The sequence below is a fragment of the Lytechinus variegatus genome, chromosome 7 (assembly GCF_018143015.1).
Source record: "Lytechinus variegatus isolate NC3 chromosome 7, Lvar_3.0, whole genome shotgun sequence".
Lineage (NCBI taxonomy): Eukaryota > Metazoa > Echinodermata > Echinoidea > Temnopleuroida > Toxopneustidae > Lytechinus > Lytechinus variegatus.
The window spans coordinates 16,433,213-16,453,307 of record NC_054746.1 but is presented as its reverse complement, the minus strand read 5'-3'; the positions used below and the strand labels follow the sequence as shown (position 1 = coordinate 16,453,307).

Below are 20,095 nucleotides of genomic sequence, written 5' to 3'. Positions count from 1 at the left end.
TCCTTGCTAAGGGTCTATTAACGTGATTTTTAAAATTAATTAGGAATTGAAATATAGCTACTCAATTGGAGTATAAATCTACTTAATCGGAGTGTTAGAATTACTCATATTTTCTGAAAGGTATATAATTCAAAGACACATAAATTTTGAGTTATTTGGATTACTTTATGTCACGAAAACAATGCCTTTTCAAATTCGAATCTGCCATGGGTATCGATGGAGGGGGGGGGGGGAGGATGAATCCTCAATAGGGTGGGTGTGGCCTGTATTATGAAATTAGGATGAAATGCTTATTTCCATGTTTTTTACAGATTACATATTTTTGGAAAATTGACACTATATGACCCTTCCCACGACCAAGCGCTCGCATATCCAGTCAAAACGAAGTAACAAGATTAGATAGTCTTGTTTTAATAATAAAGTGTGCTTAAAGATTAGGCTACCCTAACCCAGCATGTGGAAGGGGGGGGGGGTTAGGGGGGCATAGATCCCAAATGTTTCTCGACTCAGAAACAAAATCAGAGAAAATAAAAAAATGAAAGGAAAAGAAAAGAGGAAAAGGGTGTAATATGATATTATTTTTTTTAATGGTCAAAATCTATCACAAATTCGATCGAAATTTGGCTCATTGTTACTGGTCCCTTACTCCTCCCACCCCCTCTAAACTAAAAAAAAAGAAAAAAAATCCTTCATTGTCATTGTGTCATTGTGTGCAGCCATCCGCCATATAATAGCGATCGACATACATCCAAATAAGTACAAAAATGAGCACTTTTTTACACAGTGGTAAAAGCAATTAAAAATTGCTTCTGAGCCTAGCAGTTTGTTCCAGATGAGCAGTTTTAGACCGTATTCAAAACGTACTTCAAAAACGGTTTAATAGTTTACCACAGGCGAAGATTCTCTTATCAACTGGAATAAGTGGAATATAGACCCTTTTTAATGGCAAATCATTTTCTTTGATATAATTATTCACAAGCAAAAACAAAAAAGACAAGGTGAGTTTACCAAGGTAAACAAAATATACTAAGGATAGGCCCGGGATATATAGGCCTAGTATCATTATGAAAGAAAATAGAAAATAAATAATCAGAATTCCTGGCATGTTGCATAAAGCACTAGCGTAATGAGCTCAACAGATTTGAAGGGGAACGGGGCATAATTTCTTTAAAAATGAAAGAAAGAAAAAACTGTGAGCGAGCAAAATTTTAACGTTTTTTATTCAGGAAATTGTATCACATTTTCCCCTTTTTTTCTTTCTCTTTTTATCGGGGGGGGGGGTAAATTTTCGGGGTCCATGGCCCCCTCCCCCCATCTGTACGCATGTGTATTAGAGCGCATAGAAATCTGAAAGGGGAACATGATTACGATATGCGAGGTTGTAAAAATAAATTAATGATGAATAATAAGGGGAAGCCCCGTGCGCTTACCTTTTAAATCAAAGTACAAAGAGGATTATGCATATCCCCAATTCATCTCTTATTCTTGCAAAGTGATGACAATTCCCAAGTAGGTCTACTTGTGTTACGATGCTCTTGACCTACTCAAAATTCGAAGCACCCCCCCCCCCCGTACAAGATAGCCTTCCAAGTTGTGTTCTGGTACCAGTCTCTGAATTTACAGGAACCGGAAGTTGTGGCCGAAGTTGTGCTGTATTATGCAATTATGACAAGAACAAAATGTGAATATTCTTAATCAAATTCTCGAGCGAGAAAGCGACTTAAAATGGCTGCATGTAGTTACCGATTGATGAGCACTTTCACAGGGGCTTGTAGACGTTCGTCATCAGTGCTAACCCGTAACAGGTACCGTATATCTTGTATACGAATAGAGATGATGCATTTGTTGTTGTAATTTAGAATTTAGATCTTAGTCCCATCTGTTATTTATTGTGTGGGTCCTGTAGTAGGATGGGGGGTCGGGTGTCCGGACAGTTTATCTTTTTGAAGCCTTCTTCTTTGTCTTTGGATTACATTAAAAATATGGATTTAATACTTGTAATCATCTTCTATTTTGTTCTTTATAATATTTCCTAACATTTTGTACTAAAAATTGATGAAACTTCGCTTGTAATTTTTTCAAATGACTTTATAAAATTGATCGTCCGGACACACAACCTGTCCGGACACACAACAACTGGGTATAGAAATGTCATTGACGTGAGCGTTGTATTGTTGCACTCACTCTATAAACAAGGTTATGATATAGTTACTCCTCCCTGTGTGGTGAAATAAGGTTGGCAATGTTTAGCCTATTATCTCTTTTTCTTTGGGACTAGGGCTAATCTAATGCACTCATTCAATGAACAAGGCTATGATATAACCTTGTTCTCAGTTACATCTCCATGTGTGGCAAAATAAGGGTTGCAATGTTTGGCTTATTTTCTCTTTTTCTATGGAACAAATGCTTGATTTTCTTACACTTTCAGTTTTCATTACAGCTATTCATCATATAACTTGGCTCTTATGTCAATTTGATTCTTTAAATTATTTTTTTCTTAATTAAAAATAGAGATTGAAAAATGAAAATTTTCTTGCCATATTACTTTCCACCAACAGAGGGCGTACACAAAAATATGCTCAAAATTCAAGTTTTTGAGCGCTCTGGTGAATAAAAAAATTATTCCCATGTTACTAATGAAACATAACTTTCAACTCTGCAAAAATAAGTAATTTTGTTCACAAAAGTGATATTTTAATGATTTTTTAAAGTGTGTGCTATGTACAGCATTGGCACACCATAGTTCTACCTGTAGATTCACCACAGTCAGGGTGTTAGCAGTGAACAAGTGATCTAATGCTTGTTTTTTCTTACACTGTCACTGAGTGTCAGGTTCCATTAGTTTTTACACTCATTCAATGGCTCACTCACCAATACATAGACTGAAGAGCTTGGAAACCTGTACGTACAGACAACGTATTAGCAGTAACGTTAGATCTAACATTCGGCAGAAACTTGATTTTCCGATCGTTTTTTTTAACATAAAATGTCACATTATGAAAAAGAAATCACATCCATATTTACGAAAAAATGTTTAAAATTCAGAAATATTGTACCTTAGACCGCAGTTACCGCTAATTCCTTTCAAACGATGTTCGAAACATCGTTATCTTAATGTAAGTTGCCATCTTGGATGACGTCATCATCCTTACAGATGTATTTACCAGTCGCTATATATCGTGATTTGTGCCACTGCTTTGCGCTTGTAGATGTGCGTGCGTTCGGAACTTGTCGCTTGCATTGATTGGCCAAGATATCGAAAATTTAATCGGAAAGCCTTGATAAAAGCACAACTCGTTGACGGCTGCCATATTTTCCTCTCCGGCAGAAAAAAAAAAGGAATAACCCGGGGAATAACTCATCAGTAACATATATTTTCGATATTTTATAATTTTATAGAACTAACATAGTATCAATAGAAAGATTAGAGTCTAACGAAAATAGTGGGCCTTCGTTCAAGAAAATAAAATGTCATTTAGAATCTAAAAGAAATTAAAATCTGTACAAAACCCGTCCCTGAATTGTCGACCCAGATGACACATGCAGGCTAGCACTAACACACTACCGTCGGTGAATGGGGATTATAGTAAAATGTCAGAAATTGTTGAATAAATCCCAGAAACGACGGTTATTCCTGTCTAGGTTATGATATAACCTTGTTCTCAGTTACATCTCCATGTGTGGCAATTTTTGCTTATTTTCTCTTTTTCTATGGGACAAATGCTTGATTTTCATAGCTGTCGGTTTCCAATACAGCTATTCATCATATAACTTGGCTCTTATGTAAATTTGATTCTTTAAATTTTTTTTTCTTATTTAAGAATAGAGATTGAAAAAAAGAAAATTTTCTTGCCATATTACTTTCCACCTGTAGAGGGCGTACACAAAAATATGCCCAAAATTTAAGTTTTTGAGCGCTCTGGTGAATACAAAAATTATTCCCAAGTTACTAATGAAAAATAAATTGCAACTGTATGGACCATAAAGTATGTCCTCTTGAATAAATATGACTTATCACACAGAGCCTTTTTTTATGAATTTTCTTTGTAGAATTCAGCAATGGAAAGCACCCTCAACCAGTGTATCTAGGATTCAATTCAAATCGACAGGAGCCGAAGTAAAAGAATCAAACCAACCTGACATCAAATTGAGTGATAGCTGTGTAAAGGTGAGAGTGTTAACTCTGTTGAAAAAGTATTGTGAACATTATGCTTTGTTAGTGCTGACCCCACTAGAAACTTTTTGTTTCGCCAACTGGAGGTAAAGGCGAGTCTTAGGGATCAAATGGCGTCTTTCCGTCCCTTGTCCATCAGCCACCCGTTATTACCACATGAGGTAACCTATATATATTTACAGATTGGCCTTAGTGGCCAGATAAGTAGGAACAGACAGTATTATGGATGATCTTGGTGACATAATTTTGTTGATAAAATTAGTGGATCTACAACTAGTAAGATGTGAACCGTGAATTGTCTTGCTCCCTGGGATCAATCTCTACATGGCTTGTTATATGGATCTCGGATAGAAGTAATCTTTCAAGCACAACAGTTACTGATTTAGTACTGAGTAATTGTACTTTATCTAATATGCAGAGAAAGAAAAATAGAAAGAAGACCAAGAATGGGTATGCGTATATGAACAAAATTTATGAATTTAACTGCTTGAAATTCTGATAATATAAGAAATTTTCTGAATATGCATCTTTAGAGAATTTATATCATGCTGATGACAAAGGGAGCTGACCGTATTTTGTCAATTTGAAAAGACAAATCAAAAAAGAAAAAAAAAAGGATTCTCAGAAAATCATAACTGGAAAAATGAAGCTGCTCTTTCAGCACCATTTACAAATTAAGGTAGCATTTGCATGCCATTAAGGGTTGCTAAATGCTGGATGGGAAATATATGGGGGCTACATATTTTTTTCCACATCGGGCAATTACTGAATTTTGGGGCTTTTTTCTTTAATTTCTAGGGCTTCTTTTGTGTCTAATAAGCATTTATGCTTTATAAGCATTTATGCTTTATAAGCATTTATGCTTTTAAAGCATTTCTAAGTGTTCTGTTGTTTGTATTGAATTGTTTTTCTGATAATCCTTTAATATTGTTTTGTGTGTGGCAGATCTTGGGATGACTTGAGAAAAGATGATCCCCCAGAGCATTCAATTTTTAGAATTTTAGGGGCGGCGATTTTTTGGCTGTCATGAGGTTGAAATCACCTGTTGCCCTCATTTCCTAGAGATGCTGGAGGACACCAGTTAGAGGTGGTGTTAAACGTTTTTCATTGGAACAAAAATTATTATGTATTTATCATATATTTTACTTTAGCATCTCTTGAGTTGGGTATTGTACATTACATGATGAGGACACTTTAGCAGAGAGAGTACTGGTATCATGTTAACTGTTCACTTTTATCAAGTTAGGGAATTCCAGGTTTGCATCACTTTGGGTTGTTATTCCATGTGTCATGCTGTTTAGGGTGCAAGTTCTGGAATTGACAACAGAGTATTGGTGGGAAGCAGGCAATATGGATAATGACTGCACCCCCCAACCTCAATATGGAATTCCATTTTGTGGTTATTTTGTTGAAATATGTATATCAATACAACAAATATTTGCTGCCTTGTGATCAGGATTTTAGCTGGTATGTGAATTTTTCAAAATCAGAAGTGAAATTGGTTTCAAATGAAAGTGGATATAGATGTTGAATGACCAAGAGAATACTAAAGTTTGGTGAGATGAGAAGAATCTACTCAATGGATTGTAAAACTCATTTTATTTGTAGGCACTGTAAGCCTTTTATAGAAAAGATTTGTTAATGCTGCGCCTTGTAGCATCATGATTCCCACTTGTAACTTTCAGGATATTTAGAGCTAATGAATGAAATTCAATTTCAGTATTGTGAATGTAACCATGCCCATTAACCTATCCAAACTGTTGGAATATTTTTACCAATATGAACTAGTCACTTTCTACACTTTTTTAAAAAGAAATGTGATGATAGTCACAGTATATCTTAATAGTTTTGGCAAAATATTTATATTCATATTGAATTCCCAAGAAAGTGCTATAGCTCACTTAAAAGCAAATCACCAACACTAATGGTCTGATAAAAGTACCACACAGGAATATAATATCACATTGCAGCATGTTATTCAGGCATACATGTTAGTCATGTTCCTTCACTGCACTGGGAATCAGAATATCACCTGCAAAATAGTAAACAAATACATCAGGCTTTGAGAAAGTATAGTGGAATTATTTATCCGAGGTTGGTCTGGCAATTACTATTTTTCCTACTACTACTAGTTTTGCCAGTCCAACCGAGGATTGATAATTTCCACTATGCTTTCGAATGAAACGCCTGATATATTTGTTTTATAATATCCTACTTTTAATATTTTATTACCAAAATCTATGCACTGAGCTTGCAAAGTCCGGTTACTTGCGTTGAATTACCTCCTTTTCTCCGAGCCACCGCGCTCAGCGGAACGCAGATTAGTGCCTGCGGCGAGGCATCACAGGACTTGCCCGATAGAGAGAGCGCGCTTGCCGGTGCGCCCGAGAGTTTAGCTAAATATCCAGTTTTGTGAAATAATGACGTCAGACCTCGATATATCCAAAATATATTGAGGTCTGACGTCACGCAACATCATAGTTGAAATATATTCGGTCACATGTATCTATGTAGGATATAACATGAAATATGAATGTTTGAATTATTCAGATACATGTATCTCCTCCACAGCTATTCCAACAGTAAATTTGACACTTGTTCCATGTACATGTAGACTTGTTCATTGATATTCAATGTGATTCTAATTTCATGGATGTGAATACAATGAATTTGAACTTGATATGCTTTGTCATTCCATTTTCAGCAATTGCACAAGCTTGGAGAGGACAACAAGTTTCTGAGGATCCTTGTTGAAGGAGGAGGATGTTCTGGTTTTCAGTACAAATTTGAATTGGATTCTGAAATGACAGATGATGATAGGTAAGATTATTACTCAAGACATGTTTTGAATCATATATTGAAGATCAGTGTGTATGCGAAAACTCAGTAAAAACTAAAATATATGTTGAAAAGTGGATGCATAAATTTGAGTGGTATATCAGATGGTTATTTACATTTATCAGTTTGAGTATAATATATCTGGTCATATACCACAAAAGAAATCCAATATTATTATCATTATATACAAACCACTTTCTCTGACAACAGCAATGCATTCGGTTTAACAAATGTGACTTACATGTACCTCTTTATGACTACAGTTGCACTCATTATCTATTTCGCACATTTGAATTATGTAATGGCCTTGCAGAGTTGAATATTGTAACAATAATGCACTATTTTTTTTTCTCTCTCTTATGATATGGTAATTTAAATTGCAAAGGACAGGTGCATGTATAATATTGCATGCAGGCAACTGAGGCAAGCAATCTTAACATTCCACATTAATTTGTATTGAAAAATCATGGATTTTCTCTAGTCTTTTTAGAAAATTATGGAAAAGCCTTGCTTGGTACATGTATAAATAACTGGAAATTAATCCACATACAACATTCAAGAATCATTGTTGTTTTGTTTGCGACGCTTGTACCACCAGCATTAAAGAGAAAATTAATTATTACGATTGCATAGATACATAAAATTGCCAGAAAATGTGTATGTGGCACGCTAAGGGTTTAGATATTCAGATGTTTGTGGATTATTATGTAATAATTCATGGTATCTATAAACCAATTTGTTGGTCATGTGTAATAAACATGAAACATGATATTTGTGTAGAATTCAAAGCAATCCAATACAGGCTGTATATATTAAAGAAATAAAGGTGCACTGGGCTAAATAAATTTGCAGTTACTTACTGTTCCATATACAGCCTGTACACTGTATGTGCCTTTTTCTACATGTATGAGATAAATTGAATTTGTAAGTTGTCTCTTGACAAAATTAAACTTGAAAATATTATCTTCGAAAACAGTAAATAAATTCATGGAAATTGATCATCATTATATTGACTTGTTAAATGAAATGTACATTGTATCCATGCAGGTCTTTTAGCTTTTTCTTTACACAGCTAATTGGAAATAAGCCAAATCATTGTTTAGATTTTATTCTATATGATGTGTGTTTGTCTACGTCTATAAGTCAAAATGCTATGTCAGTTATATGGCAATGGATTGACTATGGTATACTTGCCTTCAGGGCCATGTTTTACAAAGAGCTGTGATTGATCCAATCAACCACAACTAAGGAAAGCCAGTAGTGTCAACATATAAAATGCATGTTTGTTCAAACTTTTCTCGATATGATGTACATTGTATATTAATATATTCAATATATTTTTTTTTTTTTTTTTAACAATTCAGTACTATGGTCCTCTTTGTTTGCAAAATGAAAAGGACATTGTGTAAATTTCAATTAGGAAAAATTATAACACTGATTGATTTCCATATACAGGTAACTCTGCCTATAAAGTCAACCTATCATAAGTCAAGTAATCATAACCCAAGTCAAGCAATTTTTTTTTAGACCAGATAATGCGAAATCATTTGTTTTATGTACATGTATCTCTTGTACGTCGAATTTCTCCTAATTTGAACAGAAATCTGTCATCCCCAAAAGATTATACTTACATATACTTTTTGTAGGTGGAGTTACCTGTAGTTGAGGTTGATTGGATCAATCACAACTCTTTGTAAGATGGAACCCAGGTATGCCTTCTACATGTAGATGTGTAATGAGATCATAATGGCATTTGTTTCTATGTAGGGTGTTTGAGAGAGACGGTGCTAAGGTAGTAGTGGATGATGTATCATTAGAATACATCAAGGGTTCAACCATAGACTACCATGAAGAGCTCATCAGGTCGGCCTTTAGGGTGATGGATAATCCTGGAGCAGAGATGGGCTGTTCCTGCGGCGCTTCGTTCTCTTTCAAACTCTGACAACCCCCCCCCCCAATAAACTGTTGGAAGGATTTCAGTGTGATGTCTTCAAGAAATTAGGATCACAATGGATTGTTATCATCTAATATATTAATGTGTGAATGGGATCCATAGCATTGAGAGTAATGGTTTCTTGGAAATCACCACTGCCCGCCACGTTCTGTCTGTGCTCCTAGAACTTGTTCTGATTCATGTGATCCACTATACACTGTACATAATCCAACAGGCTAGATTGCCCTGCATGTCGGCTTACCTGCATTCATCAGAAAATGTGGTTTAACCCATTTCCTATTCAGTTTTGATGTGATGTCATCTCCACAGTGAACTGTGAAACATTTGAAAACCCACCATGAAGTTCAATTTAAAAATGTTGTGTGCAGCAATGAAGAATGAAGTTGTATTTTTAAGTGAAATATTTAGACACTAGATCAATATTTGTGCAATGTAGATAAAGGAGACTTAAAGATATCAGTTACTTGTACAAGGAGAAAAAATTGCATGGAGTCTCTGGGTGATTTAGCCCTGGAAATGATAAAAAAAATAGCCCTGAAAATCCCAATGCACTGCAGTGTTATTATATCTAATGCAGATTTGAAAGTAGCCCCTAAAAATAATACAAAAAACTAACATTTTGTTCATTTTACCTGCCTTCTATCTTATGTTTGTTGAGCATGCAATAAGCATGCAATTGCTTATTGCCTTGAATTCTTCTACTACTATAGTATCAGGGATACTCATGAATAGAGGCTCACCCCCGGTTTTTGCTGTTCTTATCTTTAATGGCATTCATTGTATATTTTTTTACTTTTTATTTGCAGGCAATATGACCTGATGTTGGCAATTATCCTGTTGCTTATGTACATGTACATGTGCATGTGCATGTAATGATCATTGTAATCTTTATTAGTCAGGTCCAGATTTTAAAAAATGTGCTCAGAAAAAGTGCTTTAGGCATTTTGTGTTAATGCTGATTTATCAATTGTTTTAAGGTAATTCAGGGGTGCTGAACCCAAAAATGCTGTTTGCCAAACTTGATTCCGACGTTTTCACCCTCAAATCGGCAAAAAACAAAATGGCGGCATTTTTAATGCAGTTTCCCATATTAAACGATTTTTATGGGTGATTGTATTTAAAAATTTGGGATCTATGCGTTATTTTTGATACCCAGGGTTGCAAACACAATGTGTCCGATTGATTCGTCAGCCATCTTTAATTCCAAGATGGCTGCCATGATTCACTGCTGCTGACTTGATAAATAATATGGCAAATAGTTTGATAATTTGGGGGCAATGCTGGCATATTCTCATTGGATATTTTTAACGTGCCCGCCATTTTTTCCTTGCCTGCATAGCAGAAGCAAGACATGGACGTCGCTTTTCCGACGGCGGCGGCGAAGTCAACAACAAATCTTAACCGCGGTTAAGTTTTTGAAATTTCATAATTTTTAGGGTTTAGATGTCTATTTCATGAAACGTAGGCATGTTAGGATTAAACAAAGTCTATTGACACAGGTTATAGTCACAAAACTTTGTCAAGGTTCCCGGGAAATTCAACATAGCGTCCACAACGGCAGTCGTTGTACTATCAACTCCAAAAATAAAGAATATCCTCAAAATCAAAATCATAAAAAGCTTTCAAGGCAAATAATGAATCAGGACATGTTTACAAGATAGTGAGTGTGTCAGAGAATTCAAGATTACCTTCCAAAATGGCGTCTATAATGGACGTTGTAACTTTGAAATGGTCCAAATTCATATAATATCCACGTGGTAGAAATAACTTTGGGGTCTACCTACAATAAAACAAAAATCATGATTCCAAAGGGAAAAATTACATTGGAAAAATTTCAAGGTTTATCAGTGGTGCAGTTTTGCCCCCCCCCCAAAAAAAAAAAATAATGATGGCTTAAAAATAGTTGCTATTTCTTAAAAATCTGGCTGCAAAGTTCATATACTATCTATCTACAATGTAAAAACATTTTTGTGCCTTTCTCATGATTTCAAGGGTCATATGATATAGGTGAAGACAGATTACAGGGAACCACTGTTGTCCACTTTGTCAAAAAATTGAAGAACGCTCCAAAAATTACATTCAAATTGGCCACCATTGTTACAAAAATGACAATACTTTATATCTCATCTAGTGCTACTATTTTGGTGTCTCGGTTTCTAAGACTCATGAAATTATGTTTGACAAGAATTAGTGACATAATTAGGTGGTGGTGCAACAATAAGTAAACATCCGAAAACAAACTTTAAAAAATAAGGTACAATTTCACCTAAAAATTTCCATAATTCACTGATAAGTATTTCATGACACGTCATTTTTGTGCTAAGGACTATCCTATGGTTTCATGATTAGGCAATTGCAGTCATTTTCACGCAATTTTAGAAGTCGCTTTGGACTTTTTACGACGAAAAGGAAACTGACCATCTTTTATATTTGTTCCGATTTATTATTTCAGCCTTCAAACCACAATACATGTAGTGAAGATTTTGTTCACCTAATTATGACTATATGTTTAGCTGATGGAAGTATTTTAAGACTCACTTTGAAAGCCAACTTTAAATAATAGGCAAAATGGACCGCTTCATACCATTGTAACTAATCCAAAAGTATTATTCAGCCCTTGAAACCATAGTGTAGACATCAACATCATATTTCCCAAGTGGATTTTAAATAGATTATGTCAATTTTTGAGTATCAGTAGCCATTTTAGACTCCTTAATTGGAAGCCATCTTGGATTTTTAGACATACAGGACCATTGATTGCCCTTGTAACTTATCCTAATGTATTACTTGACCATTTAAACCAAGGGTTATACAAGATACATGTAATCATATGCCCTAGGCGGATATTAAACAAACTATGACAGTTTTTAGTTAACAATAGCCATTTTAGACTCCAATTTTGGAAGCCTTTTTGGATTCTTGGACATGCTGGACCTCTGACTGTCCTTGTAACTTGTCCTTATTTATTACTTGACCCTTTAAACCATGGGTTAAACACCAAAATCATATACCCCGGGCTGATACTAAACAAACTATGTCAGTTTTTCGGTGAGAACGGCCTATATAGACTCCATTTTTGGAAGCCATTATGGATTTTTGGACAGAATGGAACCACTAACTGTCCTTGTAACTTGTCCCAATCTAATACTTGACCCTTTAAACCATGTGTTATACTAAAAAATCATATTCTCCAGGCGGTTATTAAACAAACTGTGTCGGTTTGTAATTAACGACAGACATTTTATACTCCATTTTTGCAAACCATCCTGGATTTTGGACATGGAGGACCATGTTTTTTTTTTACTTGTCCCAACGTATTTCTTGACCCATTAAACCATGGGTTAGACACCAACATCATTTGCCCAAGGCAGGTATTAAACAAACTATGTCGGGTTTGGGGGTATTTAGATAACAGCTATTTTAGACTCCAATTTTGAAAGCCATCTTGGATTTTTGGACATAGTGGACTGTTGACTGTCCTTGTAACTTGTCCGGTTTACTTCTTGACCCTTGAAATCACCAATGAATACAACCCAAATAAAAGACACTAAAATACGTAAAAGATGAATATTTGTTATTATGAATTTTTAGGTCATGGCAGCCATTTTTACGCAATCTTGGATTTTCAGGTACCCTGGAGTGCTTATGTTCACTCTTTACTTTTTCGCCCTCCACCATTGAATACATATATGCACCGAAAAAGGTGTCTAGGGTAGATAAAGTGCCGGTTATTTTAATTTTCAGTTAATGGCGGCCATCTTAGATGCCATTTTGAAAATAACCACTTTCCCGGATACGGATTTTGGTGGATTTTAAGTATGTTATTTTTGAGATCAAATAGTACCAAAAACCGTTGACAAACATTTTCGTTACAAGTTTTGGGGGTCAGAATAGAGTAAAAATGGGTGTAGAATGGCGGCCATTTTGTTTTTGCCAATTTGAGGATTTTAACATCAAAATCAAGGTTGGCAAACAGCAAATTTGGACTCAGCGCCCTCAAATTATGTTAAAGCACTTCTCAATTCAGCATTAACACGATTTGCCTAAGGCAGTCTACTTTTCTCAAATCTGGACCTGACTATATGCCAAACTTAAATATCTTTGGACTGTAATGTTCAACTATATAGTCAACTTTTTTTCTACTTAACATTGGTTAGTAGTACTCAATTAGTTCATATTATTACTCATTTTTTTAAACCAGTCATTGGCTTAAGAGCTTGATATTTCATGATAACGGGGGGTGTTTCACAAAGATTTAAGTATGACTTTGAGTCGCAATTAAATGCCGAGTTGCGTACGGTATGAAAGGCTTGACCGCATTGGTTAGATCGTGCCATGAGGATGCACACTACTGCGTATATATCAATAAACTCGCGCGTTGCATTATCATGTACGCATCGGCATTTAAGTGCGACTTAAGTCATACTTAAATATTTGTGAAACACCCCCAGGTTTTTAAATGTGAAGTTTGAAGGCAAATGAAATGTCAATATGACTACAACTTAATCATACCGTTAATATACTTTTCAGTATGGGGATGAAATGTACTGATGGACATTTAACATAATACTTGCCAGAACATATGCAATGATTGTGGTATCATTAAATCAATAATGATAATCCATCGAATTGGTAGTATAGGTTGTTACTGGATTTTTAAAAATGTAAACAAAGGAAGGATTTCTCCCTTTTTTTGGTAAGTGGCTTAGATAAATTTGACTACCACTAATGTTGAATGCATTGATTATTAAAGATGATATTACCTATTATTATTACAAATCATTATGTGTGAGGAAACAAATAAATATAGCCGATGTGAATTTATTAACCCCCCCAAAAAAAAGAAAAAAAAATAGTGAATTTCTTACCTTTGGGTGGAATTCTTTTAATCTTGAAAATATTTTTCTTGCAGTTTGGTATTGTTTATGATAATTAATATAGTGGTCAGTCAAGAAATAATTGTATTTTTATGATGGAAATTTAATGAATTAAAACTTGGCAAACTTCTGTGTTAACAAACCAGCTGTTTCCAGATGTAGAACTGTAAATAAAATATTAAAGTTAATTATATTTAAACCACTCTTTGTGTTTCAGAATTGATTTTTTAAAGTCAAATTAAGTGAAGGATAAAATATAGAATAGATATAGTTAAATAAAAGAAATGATAAACAACAAGATGAGTTGGATAAATAAAATTAGTTAATACATACAGTAAGTAAAGATTTAATAAATGAATAGATTACATAGATAGATTCATGTATATAAATAAATAAATGAATAAGTTACGTGGTATATGAATAAATAAAAAAATAGATGAATAAATATGCTAAGTATCAATGGATGAATGAATGAGTGAATGAATAAATGAATGAATGAATGAATGGATGAATGAATGGATGGATGGGTGGATGGATGGATGGATGAATGGATGGATGGATGGATTGGTGATTGAGTAATTTGAGTGCAATTGAAATAAAGCATAATTTGGGGAGGGTTAAAGGGAAATAATTCATAGGAAATAAGCAGTTGAAGAGGAGATATGAATTTTGTAAGATCAGTCATTAAAACTAAATTGTCAATTCTGTCACTTAACTTTCAAGCTAAATTGGCTCACCTTCCATATACCATGGACCAATGAAAAATTAATGAAATCATGTTTTTTCTTTGATTTGTTTAATTTTTTTTACAGATAATATTTTCCATGAAATATTGCGTTGAAAACTGGATATTCAATTTATGTGTGACGTACAAACTAATTTAAGTATGAAAGGTAGATATTTTATTCTGATTACTGTGCAAAAGTTAATGAAATCATATTTTTCTAATGTTTACAGATTATATTTCACTTAAAATATTTAGGTAGAAATTAATTTTCATGCTTACATATTTGCCATTCCACTAACTTAGAGTTGGAGATAAGTTTTATTACTGGCAGGACTGGGCAAATTTCTAGAACTTTATTGAATACTTAAAGGACAAATCCACCCCCCCCCCAAAAAAAAAAAGAAATGACTTGAATAAAAAGAGAAAAATCCAACAAGCATAACACTGAAAATTTCATCAAAATCAGATGTGAAATAAGAAAGTTATGACATTTTAAAGTTTCGCTTAATTTCACAAAACAGAACATGTATAGTCACATCCTGGTTGGTATGCAAATGAGGAGACTGATGATGTTATCCACTCACTAAATAATTTTCTCCTCATTGCCAAAAGAAACAACAGGTATTCCTCCATGGACATGTGGAATTAGACTGTTAGTATTGTTTAATACTATATGGTTCAGTCAAGTTGGTCCTTATTGTCAAATCTGTAAAAAGTGAAATATTGTAGAATTCAAACAATAGAAAACAAAAGAAATAGTAAGTGAGGGACATACCGTAATCAACTGCCTCATTGGCATGTCACAGAGTTGTGCATATCACTGTTTTGTGAAAATAAGTGAAACATTGAAACTTTCTTATTTTACATCCGATTTTGATGAAATTTTCAGTGTTATGGTAGTTTGATTTTTCTCTGTTTATTCAAATCAACCCTTTTCTGGAGTGGACTTTACCTTGAAGTTTCATATTGATTTGTTAATTCTGTACATGTTGAATTGTTAAGCCTCCCAATATAATTTTTCTTATATCTGTAAAATTGATTTCAAAAGTATCTTTTGCCCAAATTTGCCAACATATGTCAATTAATACAGTTGTAATGTGTTCTGATGGTAGGTAGGTAGTTTATTTATACTTTCAAAGGCATGGCCATGTATTTTGATCTCAGATCTAATCTAGGGTCCATTGCAGAAAGAGTTGCGTTTAAACGCAAGTCAAAAAATCAATCGCAAGTTCAAAATGCGCGCTGTTGATTGGTTGAAAATCAAGTTGCGCGTGATTTTTAGAGTTGCGTTTGATTGCAACTCTTTCTGCAACGGGCACCTAAACTCTGGGGGCCGTTTCATAAAGCTGTTCGTAAGATAAGAGCGACTTTAAGAACGACTGGTGAACCTTTCTTACGCGCTAAACCATCACCAATACAATATACCACTTACCGCATTAAGGGATCACCAGTCGTTCTTAAAGTCGCTCTTAACTTACGAACAGCTTTACGAAACACCCACCTGGTCTAAAGTTGTGGTGTAAGTACATGGAGAGCCACGTTTTACAAAATCTTTACATGTTCAATAAAGTCATGATGTCACAGTCATCTATTAATCGGGTCATTCATAACTGTCCGGGAAAAATAACAATCTTTTATTTTCGCCATTGTATCACATGGAAGAGCACAGTGAACAGAAGAAACATACAATGTTCAGGAATAAAAAGTTGACATCCTCGGCTTCCCATAATTTTAGCACAGATTAAGACCATGGCCTATACTATGTAAATCAAACTGGACTTCAAAATACTGTACATACCACTGTTTTTACCTCTTTCGTCTTAAAGACCAACTTGTTTCCTGTTATATGTTTAAAGCCTGATAATTTTTTACAATAGTATATTGCTTTCTTCTGCAATGAACCATACTTAGATAACAAGGGTGAAAGACAATCATATTTTGTATCTGATATGAATCTGAACATCTTCCAAGAAGTCCAATGCCGTGTCAGTCACTAAGGACTGAATACTGAGTCATACCTACTCTAGGTTCTTTCACCTCCTTCTCTTCCCCTGAGTGACTTGGTTAGTGCATGCTGAATAGATCAAAGCCAGGACAGTGTATCCACCCCCTCTACAGATCATCTGAGGCACCACCCCCTAAAAATGTCAACAAACCTTGGATTTGCTTTAGGTAGCTATGCAGGCAATTCTGAACTTTTTTCTCAAGACACTGTGTATTGTGATGCGTGTGTGTTGAATGTGTGTTGTGTGTACAGTGACTGGATTTCTTTTCATTACTTTTTGTAACCATTGAGAAGGAAATGTTGTTGAGAATGATAAATTGACCAAGATACAAGTGGAAGAAAGTTCAACATGATCAGCTTGGATAAACTTTGGAAGATTTTTTATCTGGATATTGGACAAGATTCTGATTTGATGAATTTGAGCTTGAAGTTGGATCACCTTATAAGGAATATAAAAAGTATCGTATGACATCTGTCTAAAGAAATATATGAGAACATTTTTTGCTGATTGGTAAGTTATCAACAATTCCTCTTCAACCCACTATATTATTTCATATAATTTTCTTACATTGTATCTTCTTATATTATTCCTCATCTCCTATCCATGAAATAATTTCTGTCATCATGTAATTTCCATCCATGTAAACTCTAAATTGTTAAATGTTTTGGTTTTCATTCCCTTTAAAGGAATACAGTATGTATGTTTTATATTTCAACAAAACCTACACTATATGTTTTGCAACATTTTTTTTTAAGTGGAGATTATTTATTGTACATATAGCTTTATGTTGTATCCATATCCAACTGATTCTCAAATCTCGTAGTTTACCCACATTGAGACCCTGTGGTGGAACAGGGACATTTTGTAAATGCCAATGAAATAGGCTATCCTCCATTGCTATTATTTTTTTATTTTCATGTATTTTCTGTATTTTTTTTTTCCTGAAAATAAAACAACACCTTTTTGCTGTATGCTGTAATATGCTGTAACGCGCTTTGGGCCATTCTGGGAAAAGCGCTTTATAAAAATTGGCTATTATTATTATTATTATTTGACACACACAAGTAACTCCTTCAGAATACATCACAAGTCAACAAACTTGAGAGAGCCGAGTTTGGAGACAATGCCTTATTACTATCAGAAGCATTTTTTAAAATTTGCGTTTAAAAGTACTTGATAACAATTAAATAGAAACACAACTTTTTCAACACCTTTGAGGTGCTCAAGCCTTACCTACCACCTTTCCCCCAAACCACCATCAGTCAATGTCAATGCCCTGTGATATTGATATTATGATAGATAGGCCTATTTTAAAGCAAAGAACTGTTGTGCTTCATAATCACCCTGTTAATTTTCATATTATAGATGTTAAACCCTACCCTCTCTGTGAATGCTGTGGATATCCAGGCGGGTGTTTCAGAAAGCTGTTTGTAAGTTGCAAATGGCTTTATGAGCTACTGGTGACCTTTGTTTTTGTTATTTGGTGTGTATCATTTACCAAAAAAAGGGTCACCAGTCATTTGTAAAGTTGTTCGTAACTTACAAACAGCTACATGAAACACACACCAGCTTAACAAAAATTTGATCTGAATTATGATGATTCTAAGCAGAGTTGTATTAAAGAACCCAGCCTAAGATGGAGGCTCCTAAGGATTATGTTGATAGCTACATGCCAAAGAACAAGATCAAGCACTCAGATGCAAAGACATCGGACAAAACCAAGGCATCGGGCAGCACCAAGACTTCAGACAACACCAAGACACTAGACACTGCCAAGACATCAGACAATAAAATGAATAATGCCCCATCATCAGATAATAGCACCAGTGGGGAACTGTCGTCTCCTGTGATGTCTTTGTCAGCATCACCTATGGATACAAACCTAGGAGGAGAATCAATTGAGATGGAAGTCAACGCTAATGGAAGGGCTAAAGGAAGACAATTTAGCACATCGTTACATCCTATCAAGGAGCTGGTGAGTTCTCATTTTCATTGAAACTTTTTTATTCAGTGGGACAGAAGAATTTTAAAAAGAAACAATTGATATTTCAAGATAAGGTTCCCTTGACTTGAAGGGAAACTCCTTTTAACAGTACAATTAATGAATCGATTTAGAGAGGATACAAAGCACTGTTAACAGCATAAAGAAGTTAAAGGAGAATGAAACCTTTGGAACAAGATAGCTTGTGTGAAAACATAAAAATCAACGAAACAGCTAGATCAACAAAAGTTTGAGAAAAATCGGACAAATAATGAGAAAGTTATGAGCATTTGAATATTGCGATCACTAATGCTATGGAGATCCTCAAATTGGCAATGCGACAAAGATGTGTGATGTCACTTGTGAACAACTCTCCCCATTACTTTAGTATATATTTCACTTAACTGCCTCTTTTATCACATCTGTCAGTAGATCATGTGTTCATTCTATAAGGGTGATTCCACACTAGAACTTCAAAAATATCATAAATTTCAACATGCTTTCAATAAGTCATAAGTAGTGTAATATTTTACTATGATACCTAAATTTTATCAAAATTATGAGTTTTAACCAAAAGTGAAGACAGATATAGTTTTTTGGGGGGAGAGCAATGGAATTTTAAATTTTCAATAATTTTGCTCATTTAATAGTCAAGTACAAATTCCACCTGAAACAATTATTTGCAAAGCAAGAGAAGATTGAAAATATTGCAGGTCAATAGAATAATATATCATTGATGGTTCCAAATAATATCTACAACATTTTCATGATCCATAATAGGGGCAGCCCTGATTTTTCCGAACCTATTTTTGGCAATGTCCCGTACGACACATGACAATGCAAAAGTTTTTCCTACAATTTTATTTTTGATGATGCAATTTCATAAAATGAGTTTCTCTTTGTTTGACCCATGGGTGATCGATTTATCCCATAAGGATCTAATTACTGTCCTTCATTTTTCAATTATTGTTCTATTAAAAAATGTCCCGTACGACACACGCTGTGTCGTACGGGACATGTCCCGTACGACACACAATATAATAATGCATCTAATTGCAGGATTTGGATTCAGAAACCATAAATAGTAGGCATATTTAAATTCATTTAATTGATTTAACATAAAGTAAACTGAAAAAATACTTTGTTTATCTCCATAGAACATGAAATAGGTGATTCTAAACATTTTAATTGATTTCATGTAGGCTTATTCTTTTGTGAATCCCTTCAGCTAAACTGGTGATTTTCACTGATTAGAGCAGGTTAATTTCTTTTCATTGAGCATGAAAAGAAAACTTTCATATTTCAACCTAGCCTGGAAGATGACTTCCTCTTGCATGCTAATGTGGAATTATTATAAGATGTAAAAAAATCATATCAATCATCATGATCATCTATTTGGACTTCCCTTGATCACTATTTTTTATATACAATATTGAAACTCCTTACTTTTTTCAAGTTGTAAAAAAAATCTTGAAAATAAGACAAACCATATGGTTTCATGAAATGCAGATGGGTTTGAAAAGGTAGAACCGCATTTC

The 20,095-nt window shown here is 34.4% G+C and overlaps 2 protein-coding genes across 3 annotated transcripts in view; both read left to right on the top strand.

Moving 5' to 3' along the window:
* The first annotated feature begins 1,611 nt into the window (after window positions 1-1,611).
* Window positions 1,612-9,824, top strand: LOC121418569 (iron-sulfur cluster assembly 2 homolog, mitochondrial-like). Its single transcript, XM_041612502.1, has 4 exons — window positions 1,612-1,805; window positions 4,051-4,168; window positions 6,879-6,994; window positions 8,780-9,824. The coding sequence occupies exons 1-4, from the start codon at window positions 1,726-1,728 to the stop codon at window positions 8,952-8,954; spliced, it is 489 nt and encodes a 162-aa protein (XP_041468436.1). The 5' UTR covers window positions 1,612-1,725; the 3' UTR covers window positions 8,955-9,824.
* A 6,933-nt stretch (window positions 9,825-16,757) lies between these two features.
* The window catches only part of LOC121418568 (two pore calcium channel protein 1-like), a 35,593-nt gene continuing 32,255 nt past the window's right edge, over window positions 16,758-20,095 (top strand). Inside the window, exons 1-2 of one of the 2 annotated variants that reach the window (XM_041612501.1) lie at window positions 16,758-17,086; window positions 18,187-18,551. In XM_041612501.1, coding sequence (XP_041468435.1) covers window positions 18,213-18,551 — 339 coding nt within the window. In that variant the 5' untranslated portion in view covers window positions 16,758-17,086; window positions 18,187-18,212. Of the gene's footprint in view, window positions 17,087-18,183; window positions 18,552-20,095 lie in introns of both variants that reach the window. The other variant, XM_041612500.1, reaches the window with a different exon arrangement.